At 32.9% G+C, this 17,620-nt stretch overlaps 1 protein-coding gene across 2 annotated transcripts in view; it reads right to left on the reverse strand.

Annotated features, from left to right (window-relative positions):
- Positions 1 to 5,715: 5,715 nt before the first annotated feature.
- Positions 5,716 to 17,620, reverse strand: part of LOC126879199 (probable cytochrome P450 6a13) — a 30,533-nt gene continuing 18,628 nt past the window's right edge. For both annotated transcript variants that reach the window (XM_050642252.1, XM_050642251.1), the window contains exons 3-4: positions 14,662 to 14,913; positions 5,716 to 8,461 (exon numbers count right to left, since the gene is read on the reverse strand). In XM_050642252.1, the coding sequence (XP_050498209.1) occupies positions 8,286 to 8,461; positions 14,662 to 14,913 (428 nt within the window). In that variant the 3' untranslated portion in view covers positions 5,716 to 8,285. The remainder of the gene's footprint in view (positions 8,462 to 14,661; positions 14,914 to 17,620) is intronic.

Raw genomic sequence — 17,620 nt, forward strand, 5'->3', positions numbered from 1 at the left:
TGTAAGCTATACGTATGCCAAATTTCATGACAATCCAAGCGGTTCTTTAAAATTTAGATCAAAAACCGTGAAAGAATGGACTACCTATAGACTTGCAACTTTTTGCATTGTGTTCGGGATGACGTCAGAAAAAAGTCTAAAACAGAAAAATGAGTCCATAATTGCATTTATAATACATAAAATGTATCCAAATGTACATAAACATGTAAAAATCAGTAGATATATTAATAGACCGGGAGATATTAGAAGAAGTTCAGCCACCATTTTGTGAGCCCTGCTCTTTGTAATACTGGTCTGTTGTAGGAGGTACTTACAATTTGTAGAAAATCCATGGGTTTCCTGTGATATTTTTCTGTGAAAATTAGATTTTCCATGCAAAACACGAGGCGTTGCAATGACATTATCAGTCCTGCCATATCCATAGAATGACAGGATACTATTGACTTTATGAAGAAAATTTGAAGAAAATCGTGAAAATATTATTATTTTCAGTACCTCTTTGTATATATATATACTCCCTTAGCCCTTTTGCAACACTCCTACCCAAAAAATTTCCTTTACAAAATCGATAGTATCTTGTCATTCTATGGATACCTCACCTCATTTTTTTGCATGGAAAATCTAATTTTCACAGGAAAATATCACAGGAAACCAGTGGATTTTTCCACAAATTGTATCTCCTATAACCTTCCGATATTGCAAAGGACAGGACTCAGAAAATCGTGGCTGAATACAGTGGCAGACCAAACTTATGGTTTTTTAAATAGAACACCCTATATTTTTATTTTATGTTCAAAATTCTGTTAACTTCTTCATCACAAAAATATAAAGGTTTTTTATGTTATACAGGGTATTTACAAAGTTATAACACAATTTTGTATGAAAATCGTAACAAGTTCAACTCCCTGTATAAATAAAAATAAGCACAACAGCAATGGTTTATTAATGCCATATTTTTTTATTTATTGTCAAAACTTTCAAGAATTATTGATATTGCTAATTTTCTTAATATCAAATACAGGGTGAGTCAAAACGCAGGTACATTATTTTCTCAGTAATGCTAAATGGAACACCCTGTATTTTATATAATTATTGAAAAGTAACATTACCGTACTTTAATTTTTATATAACATTCCCTATGTCCAAATTTATTAGTTTTCGAGATATTTTCATTTTCAGAGCAAATTATTTTAGGTGTCTAAATTTATCTAACTTTTAAGTAAGCCATGACTGAATTGACAATAGGGCTTTTCATCGATTGTCATTTGTTTCGAGCTTCTGTCATGTGTCACATAATATTAATATAGCTACGCCATACGTCTTTGGTTTGTATCATTTGTATATACCAATAACGTATGACGTAGATATATTAATATTATGTGACACATGACAGAAGCTCGAAACAAATGACTGTGAATGAAAAGCTCTATTGATGATTACTGATTATCAATCCGGTAATCAATGTAACAATGTAGCAAATAAATAAATAAAAATAATTTATTAGTAATACATTTTACAAAAAAAAAAACATAACCCAACATGCAACATTTTTAAAAGAATTGAAAACTACTTTCTTATGTATATATGTAACAAATATAGAAAGAAAATTAGTAATAAATTTTACAAAAAAAAAACACACAAACACAAAATACATTTTGTGAAGACAATTAAACACTACTTTTGTATGTAAATGTTACAATGTAACAAATAAAGAACAAAAAATAATTTATCAGTAATACATTTTGCAAAAAAACATGTTTGAAAAAATTAGAAGCTAGGTACCTTTAATAAAATTTTCTTTAATATTTAATTACATATGAGGTGTTCAAAATTACCTCCTAACACATTTATGCACGCCTAAAAAGGATCACTGAATGAGCTACTTACTCTACGAAGCATTTGTAAATTAACACATCGAAATACACTTTGTATTCTATTTTTCATCTCATCCCTTGTTGTTGGAGGTATTTTATAAACTTCATTATTAACGTAACCCAGTGCCGGCTTAACCTAACTTCGGGCCCTGGGCGCTAAATATTTAGGGGTTCCCTTAATTGCTATTCGTTGTCAGTTTCTTAACAAGAAAACACCTGTACTTATTGTAAAATCGATACTTTTTTTAAACCAAACAAGAAGAATAGGAGACGTAAAAAATATTCCAAAAATACATTTAAAAACATAAGAAAAAAACAGAAATTTACACAAAACAATACATGACGAACAAAAAAATATATTCTAAAAAATACATATTTATGACAAAAATTAGATCATTTTTTTTTGACTAGGCATTAGCAATCTGTCATATAATACTATCACAATTCAGTTGCTCCAGGTCTTCATTTTCTATAATACAATAGTGATATGCGTCTAGATTTTCTTGAGCCCAATTTCGCATTAAATATATTTTTATTCTTTTTAAAACCGAAAAAGACCGCTTGCCTGACGCATTAGAAGTTGATATCGTGAAATAAACTTGCAGTAAAGGTAAAATATTGGGAATTGTTGCCCTTACAATCTTTACATCCTGGATGACACCAAATTTTATAAATGTTTATTTAACTTTTCGCATAATGTTATAGAATGAGTAATTTCATTATGCAAGTTCTCTTTGGTTTCATCAACATCTTTTTTATATTTCACACATAAAGTATTAATTGTCTGCTTCTTTATCTAGCGTAGAAAAACATCTAACAGCTGATGTAACATCTTTGTAGCATTTAATTCTCTTTAAAAGAACTTGAGTTATTATACTGGCTATAACATTAAATACATACTTCAATTCCAAATCTTTCTTGCCCCTTTAATTGTTTCACTTTCACCTCCTTCATTGAAAAATGTTTTTCCCTTCGTTGTTCTTTGAGAACAGAGAATATGCTTGAAATATCGTCGTCTTCGTAAAAAATATTTTTGGCTTCTATTCAATTTCGCTTATCATATTTCTTACGTCTCCAACAAATCTCAAAATAGGTGTCATTAATTCTACTCCAATTGACACAGGTCCACAGGTTCTTCACGTTCACGTTTTGCTTGTTGCATTAACTCGTTCCAAAGTTTTTGTCCAAATCACTGTTAATGGAGCTGTCTCAAAGGTATCCATTTTATTCTGCAATGTCTTGGTTTCTTTTTTAATTGCTAATTTTTCGTCTCTGTTATTGCTTAACTGGAAAAAATAGGTTTGATGGATCCCTAGTTTTTAACTAAAGCATTTACAGCGTCAAAAGTTTCTACAAGTTTTGATTTTATTACTTCCAATAATTCATTGCAAATTCGGTGAGACAAATAGCTAACTGAACCCTTTCATTTATTCGCATTCCGTTGTAAATGCTCAGCTAAGAAGTAGTCAAATTTAGCCTAGTATACAATTTCCTTTACGACGACTCGTTAAATCGTCATTGGATCAACGGAAAGCTAGTCTTTGAGAAGCAAGTAATTTAGCAGTGACAACAACTCTTCTTAGGACGTTTATCCAATAGTCAGCTTGGTGTTCTACTTGCTCTTTCAAGGCAGCGTCATAATTATTGATGATCTTGTTATTAATGTAACCATAAAGTTCAGATAAAATTTACTTTCTTCGTGAGATTTGAGCAAACTATTCAAATGTTACCAGTGGGTCCATCCAAAATCAGTTAAACTATTTTTCAATTGAAAATAATTTGCACGGGTAACAATAAACAGCTTTAGCACTTGCGTCGTATATTAGCCAATCTCTCTTTTCTTTGCCTCCATTGAGTTTTCCTTCGTCGTCGCTTTTTCTATTTTGGAAAATATGTAGATTATTTAGCGGAGTTTACTTATTTATTGATAAAAGGACCGGTCCCTACGGGCCCCTTCGGGGCCCGGGCCCGCGGGCGCCCGCCCCAAGCGCCCAGTGCATAAACCGGCACTGACGTAACCCCAAAAAAATCAGTCCAGTTTATTAAATTCTGGTGATTTGGGTGGCCACGCTACTGGGCCATTGAAAAATGAAAATATCTCGAAAACTAATAAATTTAGACATAGGGAATGTTATCTAAAAATTAAAGTACGGTAATGGTACTTTTTAGTAGTGATATAAAATACAGGGTGTTCCATTTAAAATTACTGAGAAAATAATGTACTTGCGTTTTGACTCACCCTGTATTCAATATAAAGAAAATTAGCTTTATCAATCATTCTTGAAAATTTTGACAATACGTAAAAAAAGATGGCATTAATAAACCATTGCTGTTTTGCTTATTTTTATTTATACAGGAAGTTGAACTTGTTACGATTTTTATATAAAATTGGTTATACCTTTGTAAAAGCCCTGTATAACATAACAAAATTTATATGTTTGTGATGGAAAAGTTAACATAATTTCGAATTTAAGATAAAATATAGGGTGTTTTATTTAAAAAAACAAAGGTTTGGTGTGCCACTGTGTTATCGAACACCCTGTAACATTCTAACGAATTTTGTAATGTGAAACTCAAAGGTGGCTAACATTTTTGTTATTAACTTTTATTGCTATCTATTACTATAGCGGATCTATTGAGCTTTACCCCACCAATCAATCACCCTGTATTGGCTTTATAAATTCTTGACTTCTTCCCAGTGCTGATATGTCGGTTTCGCCATAATATAGTGTTATTAAGGCATCCTGTCAGTCTATCTGCTTTTTGTACTTGATATCTCACTCCTTTGCCCAGGTTTCCGCAGCTGGACAGTGTAATTCCAAGGTATTTTATTTCCATTACCTGTTCAAGAAGCTAGGACAAATAATCCCCGGACAAATAATCCCGGACAAAAAATCCCCACAAATTATCCCTGGACAAAAAATCACCGGACAAAAAATCCCCGGACAAATAATCCCCGGACAAAAAATCCCCACAAAAAATCCCGGACAAATAATCTCCACAAATTTTTTTGGACAAAATATCCCCACAAAAAATTCCGGACAAAAAATCCCTAAGAAATATTTGCTGTCGAAAAGTTCTCTAGTTTTCCAGAAATTTTAACAAATTTCGAATTCCAATTTCATGCTGAAAACTTTAAATTATACATAACAAAAAAGTGTGAGTTTTTTCGAAAATTGTGGAAAATATGGGGAATGAGCTAAGGCCCCGTTTTTATGACGGGCGCTTACCGCGCATTTTGATCACGCACGATTATAACTACATACATACATTTTACTTTAGATCGTTCACATGCCAACGCGCGTCTTAATGACCTAAAACGCGTGTTAGCATGTGAACGGTCTTCAGTAAGATGTATGTAGTTGTAATCGCGCGTTATCAAAACGTGCGTTAAGCGCCTGTCATGAAAACGGGGCCTTAGCTCACTCCCCATATCTTCCGCGATTTTTGAAAAAACTCACACTCTTTTGTCATGTAAAATTTGAAGTTTTCAGCATGGAATTGGAATTCGAAATTTGTTAAAATCTCACGAAATCTTTTAGAGAACTATTCGGCACAAATATTTATTGGGGATTTTTGTGGGGATATTTTGTCCAAAAAAATTTGTGGGGATTATTTGTCCGGGATTTTTTGTGGGGATTTTTTGTCCGGGGATTATTTGTCCGGGGTTTTTTGTCCAGGGATAATTTGTGGGGATTTTTTGTCCGGGATTATTTGTCCGGGGATTATTTGTCCGGACCCCGTATTGCGGCGTCTGGGTAACAGAGTATCTTTACTTCGACAGGTACCTTTATTTAAGTACCGTTATTTAAGTATCTTTACTTCGATTTAATAATAATAATAATAATAATAATATTTATTGCTTCTTGGAATACAATAAGTCCATAGCAAGAGGTTTGTTCGACAATACTATAATAAAATTTTTTGAACAAATACGTATAGTGACATGCAGAGATAGTATAACAAAATGAATAGGTAATAAATAAGTAATACACACATGACAAAATTACATTACAAAGAGACGAATAATAGTGATACAAAAATTACAAACAAAAAAAATGTAAACATATATATATATATATATATATATATATATATATATATATATATATATATATATATATATATAAATAAACGGTAAATATAGAATTGCACAATGGAATTTATATGAAAAATTATTCATTCAAGATAAACGCTCCGAGTTTTAAAATGTTCCATATGTACCCTGCAATGATTTTAGCGTTGTTTAAAGTGAGATTATCAAGAGCATATAATAGTGAATCCATGCTTTGAAAACAAATAACTACTGGTTTCATAGTGCTATAGATAGGACAGTTAAATAGAAGGTGATCAATAGTTTCGAGTTGTCTTGTGTTAAAGGCAGTGCAAATATTATCTGGATCGATAGAATAGTAACATCCCTTATTATAGGTGAATGAAATTCGAAATTTATTACACAGTCTCAGTTGTGTTATAGTCCGCGTGACCTGTATTGGCAGTTTAAGTAATAGGTAAGGGTGCTCAGAAATGAGCTCACAAGGAGAAAAGATCAAGGTGAAGAAAACCTAACAATAAAATATGTTAAGGGACAACCAACCATTGTTATTGATGGCAACCCGACTATAATCTCAACACAATCTGACCGTCCAAAACGCAATCGGGAAGAAGACAGTTCCCCTATTCATAATACAAAAAAGGGTAATAAATTGGCTAATTCATCAAAAAACTAAAAACAATTATTTTTTGGAACTGTCACGGTTATTCAAATCTAGAAAATTACTTAAGAGACCACTTTGATTTTGATTTGTTATGCGTCAGTGAAACCTGGCTTGTGTCAAATCCAACATGTTTAAACGAACAGTATAAAATAATTTCCATACCTGCTGTCAAAGAAAAGTCATTAGGTAGACCAAGTGGGGGTCTCTGTGTTGTATATAAAAAAAACTTTAGGTCTAATTGTTCTCCATCAGTGTTCATGGTGGTTGTTTATGTTAATAGATGCACCTTGTGAAAAATATATAGTATGTAACTTATATTTTAAGCCGTCATTTGATATTGAACATATGTTAAATCTGTTCCAAGTTCCAATGTACCCTGAATGAGATAATAAATAATTACTCTGACTGCGCTATCATACTTCGATTTAAGTCGATAATAATACTTAAAGATACTGTATAAACTGGCTACGTATTCTATCATTTACGTATTCTCTTTCTTCTTTTTGTGTAGACATTGCTCTGTCTGTTTTTTCAATGTGCCTCCAGTAAGTTGTCATTCCATCGATTTCGTGGTCTGCCCACTGATCGTCTTCCTATTGGAGAACCGTCTCTAGCTGCCCTTACTACTCTATTTGTTGTCATTCGGCTTATGTGGCAGTTCCATTCTACTCTTCTGTTTTTTACCCAGTTATTAATGTTGTCCACCTTGCATCTCCGTCTATTAACTATCTGCACTTTTAGCTCTATCCCATAGTTCATTACTATGGATTTTTCGAAGGGTTTTTATCTCTGCTGTATCTAGCATTATTTGTGTCCCCTCTGTATCAGGTCGTGTTTCTGCTGCATATATTATTATTGGTCTGATGACTGTTTTGTGAATTTTGCCTTTAATTTCTGTTCCAATATTTTTATTTCTCCATATTGTTTCATTCAGGTAGCCTGCGGCTCTGTTTGCTTTATTCACTTGATCTTCCACTTCTATTTTAAGCTTTCCGTTGCTAGATAGTGTGATGCCTAGATATTTAAACTCCATGACTTGTTCTATTATCTGACCCTCCAGTTATAATTTACATCTTAGTAGATTTACTGTCATAACCATGCATTTGGTTTTTTGGGGAAATTAACATGTTAAATTTTCTAGCGGTTTAGTATGTTAAATTGGTAGGTATGTACCTATAGCCTACATAATATGAATCTTTGAGTGATGATAACGTGTTATCCTAAATTATTGTCACCATAGGTGGCTTTGAACGACAGAGATAGCTATACAGTGCATGTCTATTCTTAATTCAGATATACTTTCCAGTTTACGTCAACTTTGCAGTGTACGTCAACTTAACATGAAAAGTTAGGTTATGTAGTTTGTTTGATTTTATTTATTATTGTTACTTATAATTTTGCTAATTGTTTTTATTTCTGATTGAAGTTCTGTGTTAGGCTTTGACTGATTTTTTATGTTTTATAATGTTAATCAAAATTAATTGATAAACCAATGATATAAATTCAGATTAAAACAAGACATACGTAATTTTTTGCACGGCTAGCTTTGATCCCAATAATTGTGGATCGCTCGTTATCATGTCAAATCGAATGTGATTTAAAACATTGTATTTTTATTACAATTATAAGAATAATAATCGAACATTCGAAGAAGAAGAAGAAGAAGAAGAAGAAGTATTATACATTCGCTCATTTACGTATGGGGTCTAAATTGGTGGTCTAAATTGACCCACACTCCCCCTTTAACATTCGATATCGTGCCAAAGGAATATGTGATCGGCAACTTTGTTTTTTCATTGAAAATAACACGATAGTTTTTCAGCAAAGTGATAAGTCCTATTTTGGCCTGTAGTTTTCCAAGTCTCAAACCTAAAATGTAAACATAATAGTTAGTTTTATATCTACAAAATGTTAAAATCTAACGTGTTCTATTTTTTCATCAAATATATTACCCACGATTGTAATTTTGGTGTCAAAAACGTTTTACAAGTACAAAGTGTTTTACGAACCTGTTTATTAAAATACCGGTTATAGGAATATCCCGGTTTAAGGAATAGAAACTTAAGGTCTGGAAAGGTTCTCATTTACTTCTTAATAAATTTGCCTGGGATCAGTGGCGTCGGAAGGTAAATTTTGATGGGTGGGCTCAGATAAAACATGTTAAAATAGTATGAAACGAACAAAAATGCTTTATTTGCATATAAAATTTTTACATATAAGTCTACACTCGACCAAAAACACGTTTTCTTTCGTCATTTCTGGAAACGAATTCACGCATTATGTCCTGTAGTTTGAGTTGGCCTGCCAAGTTTTCATGTACATGTAAAAGCATCACATGATTAAGACGTTTTTGGGTCATAGTACTGCGAAGGTACGTCTTCAAACGTCGCAAAGCGCTGAACGAACGTTCCGCTGAAGCAGCTGATGCCGGAACAAACAACACGATAATTAGCAGTTGAAGGACTTGCTGAAGCATCGATTTGACAGTTTTAGATTCTTTGGAAAGGAATTCAGCTAAATCTTGACAACATTCTGGGCGTTGGTCCAATTGAAGACTTGACAACATCTTCAGCTCTTGGATATCATCCAAGCTCGGAATGTCTTTTCCATGAAGAGCATCTAGAAGTAGATTTTCAAGTCGGATGAGGGTCTTCAGTCCTTCTTGATCGAAACGGTCTTTCAATTCGGTGATCATCAAATCAAGAACTTCGAAATAATTTTTTCTGAAAGTTGTTACAGCGTCGAGTTCTGTGGATGGGACGGCATTTGTCGTGTGTTCCAATCTTTTGGGTACTTTTCTTGCTCTGGTGGTAGTTGGGGAATTCAAACCAAGTGCTGTTCCTTCGTCTGTTGTGGCTTTATGAATCTTCTGAAACGCGCTTGATGTTCTCATGGCCTCCAGTTGCGAAATTAATATTTGTACTGATCGAAGCACACCAGCTGCTGTTTGTTTTGGAGATTGCAGCGCTCTAGCAAGGGTTTCGCACGGACCGAATATTTCGATTGTTGCATTCAAGTAGAACAAAGTTTCGAACTTACATAATTTTTTGAGCCATCCACGTACTGTCACTTTTCTTTCGGGTGATATTGCACCTGGTTCATCAATGATCTTCTGTAACGTTTCTCGGACCCTAGGGTATTCTTTTTTGTACCTTACAAGAGCTCTAACACGAACGCACCAGCGAGTAGGACACATTGCAATTAAATTATGCAATTTTTCTTTAACCTCATCTTCTGTTGCATGTACTACAGCGTTTTCGTAGACTTTTCTTCTCTTAGAAGATTCCAAAATAGCATTAGATGAATCCTTAACTATGCAAAGAATGTCACAGATTTTATCATTTTCTTTGGCAACTTCCTGCAGTGCGAGATCAAGAGAATGATTTGAGCAATGTACATGTATTGACTTTGGTTGCTCATCCCAGGCTGGGATGACTGCCTGTTTAACATCCACTTTGCTGACGATCAAGCAGTACTGGCATAAGATTCGTATGACATGGAATTTATGTTCACCCGCCTTTATTCAGCCTACAGAAAATGGGGATTAAATATGAATATAAAAAAACAGAATATCTAGTGAATTCTGACGCCAACTTTTAAATCCCAATAAAAGAAAACACATATCTGAAGAATTTAAATATCTGGTAGCTGTAATAAGCAGAGAAGGTCTCAGAAACAAAGAAATCCAAAGGCGAGTTGAACAAAGTAGGAAGGTAATAGGTTGTTTGTATTCCGTACATAAAAAAGATAGGTCTGTATGAACATCTAGGTAAATAAGACCAAGAAGAGTGAAGAAAGCTGTGCCACTCTTGACGTCCAGATATGTATATACGAAGATTTTTGGGGATGCTTCAGCGTACCATGTTACGTAGGACTTGACAACACAGAAAGAGTCCCACCAGATCTAAATCCTTTTGATACCATAGGTATCTGGGATGAGTGAATTTTTCCCTTAGAAGAAGTATCAGCCGTATGCAAAAATCAGGATATTAATTAATAATTTCACATTGGAGATTTAAAATTTAATTAAAATTTCAATATGAATAGATATCGTTATTTATATTCATATAACGCGAACATCCATGAACTGTAGCTTTTCATCTCGCAATTTTTACTGGATCGATACTTTGGATCGATTTGCTTGAAAATTTGAGAATAAGTAGTGGACAGTCCAAGGACTAAATGTATATTATGCTGAAAAATATTCATTCTAAGCTAAAAATGTTCTATCATCATCATCAATGGTGCTACAGCCCTATGAAAGAACCTCGACCTTCCCAAGTCTATTACGCCAGTCAGTCCTATCCATTGCCAACCGTTGCCAGTTTGCTGCGCCTATTTTTCTCCCATCCTCATCTACACCATCTTTCCATCTAAGTTTTGGCCTACCCCTATTTCTACTTCCCACAGGTTGTGACATAAGGATTCTTCTAGGAGGGTTGTTATGCTGTGATCTTGCTAGATGTCCTGCATATCTTAGTCGTCCTATTCTTATAAGAGATACTACGTCTTTTCCACCAAATATATGTTTATATCTGTGGTATACCTCGTAGTTGTACCTCCTCCTCCAAATACCATTTTCACAGATGCCACCGAATATGCCTCTCAGGATCCTTCGTTCAAATATAAGCAGAAGGTTTTCATCTGTCTTGGAGATGGTCCATGTCTCCGATCCATATGTCAACACTGGTTGTATAAGGGTTTTGTATATGGTTATTTTTGTTTGTTGGCTTAAGTTTCTGCTTCTCATATGTCTACTCAGTCCAAAATAGCATTTGTTCGCTAGGATTATCCTTCGCTTGATTTCTTCTGTCATGACGTTTTCCTTGGTGATCAGGGAGCCTAAGTATGTGAATTTGTCCTATACATTTCCTATACAATGTTCTATACATTTTTTTAATAAAATTAAGAGTTTTTGATTTATTCGCTATCGAAAGTGTTAGTTTTATATCGAAAAAATCAATGTTTTTCGATTGTACTCATTTACGATTCACTCCAAATTCTTGCAAATTACAAAAATTCGTTATTCGCTTCTAACTTAATTTTTTTTGTGAGCGGCCGTGGAGTAACGGCATAAACGCTGGCCTCATACGCCAGTAGACGTGGGTTCGATCCCTGCCAAAGACAAACCATTTTCATTTCCAATAATGACATGAGCCGTCTCACCATGCCTCGGAGAGTACGTTAAGCCGTCGGTCCCCCTGGGCTAGTGTACATCGACACTAGTTACTTGAAACAGGGTTAAAGATGTAATTGGCGCTGGAACTATCCGAAAGGATCTTCCCGGCAAAAATGCCATACGATATTATTATTATTATTACTTAATTTTTTTAAAAACTAATCATCCTAAACCGGTTAAACTTTTAGAACTTATTACTTATACCTAAATAAACCAGACCAAATAAGGTCAATGACTAATTTTAATGAGGGTGGTGATTAGGAAGTGGTTTCCGATCACTTTTTCGCTGAAAAAAATAGGGACTGCCAACTGACATTCTTTTCATTATAAGTAACTTAATTTTTGAGCTAGAGACTTTTTTATTTCTAGAGATAGAATATTTTTAAATACTTTAAATTACTTTGAACAAGTTATCCTCGAAAAATGCATAGTTTTCTCGTCTTTTGACTTTGAATTACTACAATATTTAGCATTTGACGAAGAAGAGCTGACATATAATAAAGTATAGCTCCATGACTATTGACCTTAAAGAAAATAAAAAAAAAAACAGTTTGGTTTATTTTTTCAAAAGGTATATTTTTGTTAAGCAAAGTTGTTTTGATAAAACGAAAACTTTTTGAGTTATTAGCATAAAACTAATATAATAAAAACATTGATTTTTTCGATATAAAACTAACACTTGGGATAGCGAATAAATCGAAAACTATTAGTTCTATCAAAAAAAGTATAGAACGTGTTTTGCTTAGAATGAATGTTTTTACCAACTTTCCAAAATATAATAAAAAATTTCTACCCTCGAGATGGGGTGGCAACCACCTTTATGGTAAAAGCGCCTTTTGGCATCATAAACATTTTGATCCTTGGACTATCCACTACTTACTCTCAAATTTTCAAGTAAATCGATTCATTCTGTAAAAATTGCGAGGTTTTGTCCTATGTTAAGCTTCATTACTTGGACTAATAAGCTCCTTTTAAATATCTAATAAATTAGTCTATTCTTTCACGGTTTTTGCTCTAAATTTTAAAGAACCTCTTGGAGGATTGACATGAAATTTGGCATGCGTATAGCTTACAAGTCATAGAAATAAAGTGATATTGTGCCGATGTGTGCTTTTGCCCTGGGGGTGACTTTCACCCCCTCTTGGGGGTGACTTTCACCCCCTCTTGGGGGTGAAAAAATATATGTCCAAAATAAGTCCGGAAATGGGTAAACTAACTAATTTTAAGTAACTTTTGTTCTATAGAGCTTTTTCGATAAGTCAACACTTTTCGAGTTATTTGCGAGTGAATATGTTCATTTTTCAACAAAATAACCACATTTTTAGACGGTTTTTCGCAAATAACTCAGAAATCAAGTATTTTGTCGAAAAAAACGTTCTCAGCAAAATATAGCCTATAAAAAAGTAAAAAAAATGGTGTACGCGTTAGGTCTCTGGATCTCGTAGAACTAGAGTTATAGCCAGTGAAAAATAGATTCATATTCACCAAATTTCAAATAGAATATTTCGACATGAAATATCGAAAAAATTAAGCACTTTTTGGGGAAAACCCATTATAATTTGTTAAAGTGTTTAAAAAATCTTTATTTCTGTTTTTACAAAAAGTTTTTAGCATTAAATTTAAGCAAGTTACGCTCAAAATAAAGTTGGTCCCTTTTGTTTTTGAAAAAAAAAAAATCGGGAAGACCAACCCCTAATTAGCAACTTAAATGAAATTAATCGTTACCGCTCCACAAATTATTTTATCTATGTTGTGTTTATATGATCTGTAAGTTTCATCGATTCAAAGTGCTTATTTTTGAAAAAATTTGGTTAAATTTTGAAGAATATGCTTTTTTTCAAAATAACTTAAAAATTGTTAGAGATACCAAAAATCTCGAAAAACAAAAAAAGTCAGATTTGCTTTTCTGAATATCATGTATTTTTTTGGTTTTCTGTTAGACAAAAATTGATTAAGATTTGGTGTTTCTAAATTTGCATACATTCGTGATCAGTGACTCGTTCAACCCCTTTTAACTACAACCCTTTCAATAGTAAAAGGACTTTGAACCGATGAAACTTACAGATCATATAAACAATATATACACGAGTCAAGAAACTTGTGAAGTCGTAACGATTAAGTTCATTTAAGATACTAATTAGGGGGTGGGTTTCTCGATGTTTTTACCAAAACCAAAAGGGACTAACTTTATTTTGAGCGTAACTTGTTTAATTTTGATGCTAGAAACTTTTTTTATAAAACAAAAATGAAGCTTTTCTTAAACACTTTAAATAAAGTTTAATGAGTTTTCCCCGAAATGTGCTTCATTTTTGGTTATTTCACGTTAAAGTATTCCATTTGGAATTTGACGAATATGAACCTATTTTTCATTAGCTATAACTCTGCTTCTACTAGGTGTAGAGACGTGATGTATACAGCATTTTTTTAAATTTTTTACAGGCTGTATTTTTGCCAAGAATGTTTTTTCGACAAAATACTTACTATTTGAGTTATTTGCGAAAAACCGTCTAAAAGCGTGGTTATTTTGTTGAAAAAATGAACATATTCACTGCCAAATAACTCGAAAAATATTGACTTAGTGAAAAAACTCTATAGATCAAAAGTTACTTAAAATTAGCCAGTTTATCCATTTCCTGACTTTCTTTGGACGAATATTTTTTCACCCCCAAGAGGGGGTGAAAACCATCCCCAGGGCAAAATCACATATCGGCACAATATCACTTTTTTCTTTGACTTGTTAGCTATGTGTTTGCCAAATTTCATGTCAATCCAAGCGGTTCTTTAAAATTTAGAGGTTTTGCAATATTTTACCATTAAGGAACGGACTAAATATCTTGAAGCGTATTAGAAAAATTAAAACTTAGAACAAGAAACACATTTTTGTACATACCAATACAGACACGTGGACCTTCACCAAACGGCATGTAAGAGAACGCAGGTCTTTTCTCTATATTCTCTTTACTGAATCTCTCCGGATCAAATTTTTCTGGGTCTGGATAATAATCTGGATCTCTTTGTATAGCATGGACAGGGATACTAACCATAGTTCCCTTTTTTAAAACAAAATCGTCATTTGGCAACTTGTAATCTTTGTTACACATACGAACGAGGAAGCCCAATGGTGGATGTTTTCTTAATGTTTCTAAAACAAGATTTTATTCTTTTATATTATCGGAATGTATAATATTTCTGCAATATGTATTTAGAAAATAAAAAAAATGCAACGACAATATACCTACTGGTTTTGAAAAGGCTTCTGATAATGTCCTGCATCTATCTATTATAACAAATAACAAAGCAGCACTATCTACATATTATAATTATCTAATAATAAAACACTGAAAACGTTTAGACTAAGAGCCGCTATAGGTGAAAATTCTTAATCATTTTAGGCACGACGGGACCCTATAACTTAAATAGTAGAACCTAAAAGAAAACGTTTGAGCACTGTGCCGTCACTTTTCAGTGGCACATGCGTCGACAGTGGCGCATCAAACTTTCCACTTATGGACGGGATACATAAATTAAAAAATACCCTCCCTCATTACCAGAATTTAATTTTTTTCATTTTTTTAAGTTTTATGTGATTAAGACATAAGATTCATCGTAATTTTAACCCACCACCCCCTTCTCCCTGCCCTCACCATCAAAAACTTTATTTTTCGATTTTATTTTTTTTTGTGGGATGCAATCAATTTTAAAATTTCAAAAAATTTACACGCATAGTTAAGGCTTTTATAAAACACTTCTATTTTTTATAGACCTGTAGGTTGAATGTACATAACCTCAAAAAAATTTTATTTTTGAAAAAAAAGCATATAACTTTTTTTTGGGGATAGCTGCAGATCTAATTTTTTCTTAGTCTTGTGTATTTTATCAAACGCTATATTTCTATTTTTTTTTCAGATTTTTCTGTAACGTTAGTCACCTTCAAAAATCCAAAAAACTGTTTTTTAACGGGGATTGAACGTGTTTTTCTGATTTTTAAATATTCTAAAGTACTCAGTTACTTCAAGTTACATATAACCTATAAAAACAAAATTGATTTGATATATTATGAAGTCTATAAAATAGGGAAAATCCCCCAAAACCCCCAAAAAACAGTTTTTCGGATTTTTGTTGGTGGGGAGACTTACGGAAAAATCTGAAAAAAATTAAAAATATAGTGTTTGATAAAACACACAAGATTAAGAAAAAATTAGACCTGTAGCTATTCCTCAAAAAAAGTTATACGCTTTTTTGAAAAAAAAAATTCTTTTAATTTTTTTAGGTTATGTACACTCTACCTATGAGTCTATAGAAAATAGGCATGTTTTATAAAAGCCTCAACTATGCGTGTGAATTTTTGAAATTTTAAAATTGATTGTATTCCACAAAAAAAATAAAAACGAAAAATGAAGTTTTTGATGGTGGAGGCAGGGGGAAGGGGGTGGTGGGTTAAAATCACGATGAATCCTATGTGTTAATCACATAGAACTTAAAAAAATAAAAAAAATAAATTCTGTTAGTAAGTTCTGTTAACTTTTAATTTATTTATCCCGTCCATAAGTGGAAAGTTTGATGCGCCACTGTCGACGCATGTGCCACTGAAAAGTGACGGCACAGTTTTCAAACGTTTTCTTTTAGGTTCTACTATTTAAGTTATAGGGTCCCATCGTGCCTAAAATGATTAAGAAATTTCACCTATAGCGGCTCTTAGTCTAGTTTGTTTTCTATACTTCCACAGAATTTATTATAACTAAGTGACTACAGATGTTTCGGCAGAGTGCCTTTCTCAAGTGATATAGTTTACAATGTGTTTGCCTTTTTTAAGTCTTCAACTGAAGAGGTTGAGGAGTGGGGAGCTGTTTGTCTCGAGTTGGTCATTCAGAATTATATCTGTATTTTTCAGTTTATTAATTTCCATAGATTCTAAAAACGATAGCTTAAGGCCTTTATTTTGAATATGCAGAATTTTAAACTCTTCATTGAAAGAATGATTATGATCTAGAAGGTGAAGTGCGTATGTAGAAGTGTCTGTTTTTCTATTGTTGAATGCCCCTTTTGTGTTCTGCTATCCGTTTGTCAAAAGTTCTGTCAGTTTGACCGATGTACGTTTTCGGACAGTCACCACACGTTAGTTTATACACACCACTCTGTAGTTGCTTTCTCTTTCGGCTTTTATTGTTCTTAATATATTTGCTTAAGTTGTTGTTAGTTCTGAAAGCTGGTGTTGTTCCTTTCTTTTTTATGTATCTGGCTATTTTTGTTGTTATCTTGCCAGTGTATGTGAGAGAGCAGAAAGTACTGGGTTCTTTCTGTGGTGGTGGATACACTAATTTCAGGGATTTGGTTTAAAATTTTGTTATTGTCCTTTTCATGATCATTTTTCAGTGCGTCACAAATGATAGGAAAAAGGGTAAGTCCGTGATAATACACATTTATGACATTTATTCTAACATGACATTTTAGTTAAATCTGACAGTTGTCACATTTTATTTTCAATTTGGAATAAAAACAAATCAAATGTGTTTCTTGCATTTATAAAATGGTATTTTCTTTGATTTGTATAGTCTTATAAATTATACAGATTATATTTGTAATATTATTATCTAATTAAAAAAAAATTATTTTTTTATTACGGCGCCATCTATCGACAACTAGAATAACTAGAAGAAATGTTATAAAAATGTCACCGACGAAATGTAATCACCGACGTGCCTTTTTTTTCTGTCACATACAATTTAATGCGTTAGAAAGAAATCGAAAAACTGTGACGCACTGAAAGATGATCATGAGAAATACTGTAACTCTTTGTTCGTTATAGCCGTTGTTTACTGCTATTTGTTTAATGATGTTTAGTTCTATCT

This window comes from Diabrotica virgifera, chromosome 1, assembly GCF_917563875.1.
Source record: "Diabrotica virgifera virgifera chromosome 1, PGI_DIABVI_V3a".
Classification (NCBI taxonomy): Eukaryota; Metazoa; Arthropoda; class Insecta; order Coleoptera; family Chrysomelidae; genus Diabrotica; species Diabrotica virgifera.